Source organism: Borostomias antarcticus (assembly GCF_949987555.1).
Source record: "Borostomias antarcticus genome assembly, chromosome: 8".
NCBI classification, from domain to species: Eukaryota; Metazoa; Chordata; class Actinopteri; order Stomiiformes; family Stomiidae; genus Borostomias; species Borostomias antarcticus.
The window spans coordinates 27,143,050-27,148,049 of record NC_140241.1 but is presented as its reverse complement, the minus strand read 5'-3'; the positions used below and the strand labels follow the sequence as shown (position 1 = coordinate 27,148,049).

The 5,000-nt window shown below is 45.3% G+C and overlaps 1 protein-coding gene across 12 annotated transcripts in view; it reads left to right on the top strand.

The window, feature by feature from the left end:
* camk2b2 (calcium/calmodulin-dependent protein kinase (CaM kinase) II beta 2) overlaps window positions 1–5,000 on the top strand; it is a gene marked incomplete at both ends in the record, with an annotated part of 28,648 nt that overhangs the window by 13,848 nt on the left and 9,800 nt on the right. For 5 of the 12 annotated variants that reach the window (XM_084442192.1, XM_084442200.1, XM_084442197.1 and 2 more), the window contains one exon: window positions 994–1,036. In XM_084442192.1, the coding sequence (XP_084298318.1) occupies window positions 994–1,036 (43 nt within the window). Of the gene's footprint in view, window positions 1–993; window positions 1,082–2,122; window positions 2,195–5,000 lie in introns of all 12 variants that reach the window. The other 7 variants (XM_084442196.1, XM_084442194.1, XM_084442189.1 and 4 more) reach the window with 3 other exon arrangements.

The window sequence follows — 5,000 nt, the reverse complement described above, 5'->3', positions numbered from 1 at the left end:
GTCTATCTCTCTTCTCTTCCTCTGTCTACCTGTCTATCTCTCTTCTCTTCCTCTGTCTACCTGTCTATCTCTCTTCTCTTCCTGTGTCTACCTGTCTATCTCTCTTCTCTTCCTCTGTCTACCTGTCTATCTCTCTTCTCTTCCTGTGTCTACCTGTCTATCTCTCTTCTCTTATTCTGTCTACCTGTCTATCTCTCTTCTCTTCCTGTGTCTACCTGTCTATCTCTCTTCTCTTCCTCTGTCTACCTGTCTATCTCTCTTCTCTTACTGTGTCTACCTGTCTATCTCTCTTCTCTTCCTGTGTCTACCTGTCTATCTCTCTTCTCTTCCTGTGTCTACCTGTCTATCTCTCTTCTCTTCCTGTGTCTACCTGTCTATCTCTCTTCTCTTCCTCTGTCTACCTGTCTATCTCTCTTCTCTTCCTGTGTCTACCTGTCTATCTCTCTTCTCTTCCTGTGTCTACCTGTCTATCTCTCTTCTCTTCCTGTGTCTACCTGTCTATCTCTCTTCTCTTCCTGTCTACCTGTCTATCTCTCTTCTCTTCCTGTCTACCTGTCTATCTCTCTTCTCTCCCTCTGTCTACCTGTCTATCTCTCTTCTCTTCCTCTGTCTACCTGTCTATCTCTCTTCTCTTCCTGTGTCTACCTGTCTATCTCTCTTCTCTTATTCTGTCTACCTGTCTATCTCTCTTCTCTTCCTGTGTCTACCTGTCTATCTCTCTTCTCTTCCTCTGTCTACCTGTCTATCTCTCTTCTCTTACTGTGTCTACCTGTCTATCTCTCTTCTCTTCCTGTGTCTACCTGTCTATCTCTCTTCTCTTCCTGTGTCTACCTGTCTATCTCTCTTCTCTTCCTCTGTCTACCTGTCTATCTCTCTTCTCTTCCTGTCTACCTGTCTATCTCTCTTCTCTTCCTGTCTACCTGTCTATCTCTCTTCTCTCCCTCTGTCTACCTGTCTATCTCTCTTTCTCTGCCTCTCCTCACGCCTCCTCAGGGTGCCATTCTGACCACGATGCTGGTGTCGAGGAACTTCTCTGGTGAGCGCTCTTTGAAGAGCAGGGATGGAGAGAGGCTGTTTGAAGGTTGAAGGGGGGAGCTGGGCTTTGTGCTCTTAGCAGAGAGGCAGTTGGGAGCAGGTTGACACGCCATCTGCTCGCTCACGCCATCTTTTCCTCTGCACATACACACATACGTACTCACACACACACACACACACACACACGCGCACAGACACACACACACACACACATACGTACACACACACACACACACACACACACACACACACACAGACACATACACACACATACTCACACACACGCACACACACAGGCTAACAGCAGTTTCGTGGGTGGTGGTGTCACCTTAGCTCAGCAAAGGTTTTGACAGGGCCTAGATCTTTGCTACAACCCCCCCTTTCTCCACACACACACACACACACACACGCACATACACACATACATACTCACGCACTCACAGACACACACACATACACACACATACTCACACACACACACACACACACACACACACACACACACACACACACAGGCTAACAACAGTTTCGTGGGTGGTGGTGTCACCATAGCTCAGCGAAGGTTTTGACATGGCCTAGATCTTTGCTACAACCCCCCTTACTCCACACACACACACACACACACACACACACACACACACACACACACACACACACCCTGTTTGTACACTCTGGCCATGGCCAATAAGCCCTCTCCGTCACGGGACCCTCCTGGCCATGTAGGGTGGGTCAGGGCACACGGCGTCCCCTGAGGCCTGGAGAGGTACTGCCTCTAGAGCGCCGCCCACCGCGGTCTCTCCGGTTTAACACCAGCGGAGCCGCACCCCCTGACCCCGGCTGGTTCAGGCCCGGGACAGCGGCGGGGTCTGGCTGACCAGGTACCGGTCAGGTGATGAGACACAGCGACGGCCTCGAGGAGCTCGTCGGCCCTGTCCTCTCCTCTCCCCCACAAGACGCTGAAACCCACCAGCTGTCATCACGGCGCCGCTCGGACGAGAACGCTCTTCACTCTCCTACGCTGCTCCGTCTTCACTGCATTGTCTCTGTCCGCCTTCTCTCTCTCTCTCTCTCTCTCTCTCTCTCTCAGTGGGCAGACAGACCACGGCTCCTGCATCAGTCAGTGCTGTGCCCAGTTCCGCCGCTGGAATAGTGGAGCAAGGTAACCTCCCCTCCTCCCCTCTCCTGTCTTCTCTCCGTTTCCCTCGCTCTCTCTTCTTATTCCTGTCTTCACTACTGTCTCTTCTTCTTGTTTCCATTCTCTCCTCTGGGAGATGTGAGTGGTAGCACTCCTACAGTAGTAATAATATAGTAATATAATATTAATAATAATAATAATAATACAATTTTATTTCTATATAACCTTTCATACAAATAAATGCAGCTCAAAGTGCTTTACAGACAATTTACATGCACTTGTGAGTGCTTCACATAAAAATAGACATAAAATGAACAAAAAGCAGGAAAAACAAGATGGATGACAAAACACAATAAAAGAAGATAAAGATAAGAAATCAAGTAAAATACAACCTTAAAATAAATGGCATGTTCTCATGGGTTACGCAATAATACAATCGGCTCCAAATGGTTCCACACCTACTGTATTAAAAAAGTTAAATTCGCCCTGGACTTCTTGAACATTTAAAACAATATCCATCAATATGTGTCTAGATTTCTTCTAAATCTTGGTAAAACCTTAGTTAAAGGATTAACATGGTGGTTCAATATAACACTTTCCAGGTATCTTTAGGCAACAACAAAACACATGTGTTTAACTATTTCAGAATTCATCCATACAAATTCTTTTAAAACATGTTTTTAGAGGTCTGAATCTGCCACTCAAAAAGTTCACTCACTCAAAACTGGGCGTGATTCATAACAACTGATTGACAGTTCTCTGAGCAAATGACCAACTGGAATCATTATGATTGACAGGCGTGTGCCCCGTTACCATAGCTACCACCGCTCCGAGCTAAACAACACAAGAGCTAGATCGCGCAACAGCCAGATCAATAGCCATTTTTCTAGCTGCTAACCAGGGGCATTTACAAAGTCCTTAATATTATATTAACCCCCAAACATTATAAAGATACACGCTACCTAACAGGCCGTATCCTCGAATTTGCATTAGGCCAATTTGGGAAAAGTACGATAAAAGTATAACGACGACACGTCTCCCCCGCGACAGAGGAAAAGCACCCTGCAGCCGGCCACGCAAGCTTGGAGGCTTGGGCTATTAGACTAGCTTTCAGCCAGCTACGAACAGTATAGACCTAGTTAGTCAAATAATTGCAACTGTGGGTCTTACCAGAAGACAGATCATTTGCGCTGTGAAACCGACATAAAATCCGCATTGTTCACCAGTCTAACGTTATTTATCTTAGTAGGTGTCCAACAAAGCCAGTTGAACACTGAAACGTTACTGTTCTGGGAACATCTGTCAGTTGTGGTGATATAAAGGAATTGAGTGGAATACCACCGCAATAACTGATTATTAGTCAGATCAATTCAATCATTATAGCTTGTTTCATATACAAAGGCAACACAATGTGCGCTTTACAGAAAGGGGGAGAGGATGTAGCCTACATGTAGCCTACTTATCCTACCCCGAATTATGTGGGAGACTGCATGCGTTTGGAGAGATAGCGGGCCGTGCACCACGACTCCGTGAGCGCAGCGGTCAAGGGGGATAGCCTACTCCGGAGTCTGGAGACTAACAGGTCATGCAGTCAATAGATCTCGTTTTGAATGTTATTGTAATGCCCTCTGGTTCTAATAGAATATATCTACTGGAGCTGTTTAATCCCAAAATGCGCAATGCTTCCTGAAGTTGGGTCGGATCGAGGTGCTGGGATGATCAACATTATGTGGAGCAGATGCCACAGTGATGATAAGGTTTACACAACTTTCAGAATGTTTTGCAGAATTACAATTATTTAGAGTTGTAAATTATGAAAGGAACATAACTTGACTTAATATCTTCACCTCCACCCACCCTGAAATGTAGTCATAATTTTAGCACAATAGCCTCTATATGCGCATCACAACGCTGCAATACAAGACCTTAGGACAAACGATTCAGTACACAGCAGGTGTGTTTGATCAAGTTCAAATGTGAGAATAAATAAATGACAAAAACCCGCACGGGAACTGTAGGACTACGTCTTTATTTTCCGAGGTAATTGTTGCGCATACAACATGACATTAAATTAAGACATAGGCTACTTTCTCATAAAACAGGGCGGTGTTGTAACATTTATAATATCATTAGGTGACATTGGCTGCAACCTGTCCTCCAGGACCTGCACACCTCCAGAGCCCTGAAGAGACCTGGACCTCCCGAGTCCCAGTATTGGAAATGTAGTGATCTGGCTACAAGAAAAGGGGACAAATTATAAAAGCGATTAGTAATAGCATCGATATTTTGCATATGCAAAACAGCATAAATTACAACAATAGGCTATTTATCAGTAAGTCTAAATTATATCGAATTAAGTTTGAGCGAGAGATAATCGGGAGATTCTTGTGGAGACAAACTGACTTATATCCAACTTTGACTTCGTAACTTTGCCTATTGTATTGGCCTATACAACAAAGCACGCTCACAACAGTTCTGGTAGGCTATCGCTTCGGAAACCTTACAGCACAGTTTGCACCTGGTGCAAGTAGATTTGATGCCAGGGAAGAGTACAGTATGGTGCACTGTGTTTATGCCAGGGAAGAGTACAGTATGGTGCACTGTGTTTATGCCAGGGAAGGGTACAGTATGGTGCACTGTGTTTATGCCAGGGAAGAGTACAGTATGGTGCACTGTGTTTATGCCAGGGAAGAGTACAGTATGGTGCGCTGTGTTTCTGCCATTGCACAGGAGGGCTAACGTTACCAAAAGCAAATGCATTGAGAGCTAACGTTAGCATGCTAGGATAATTAACACAGCTAGCTGACATTCCAAACATTAGGCTAGCTAA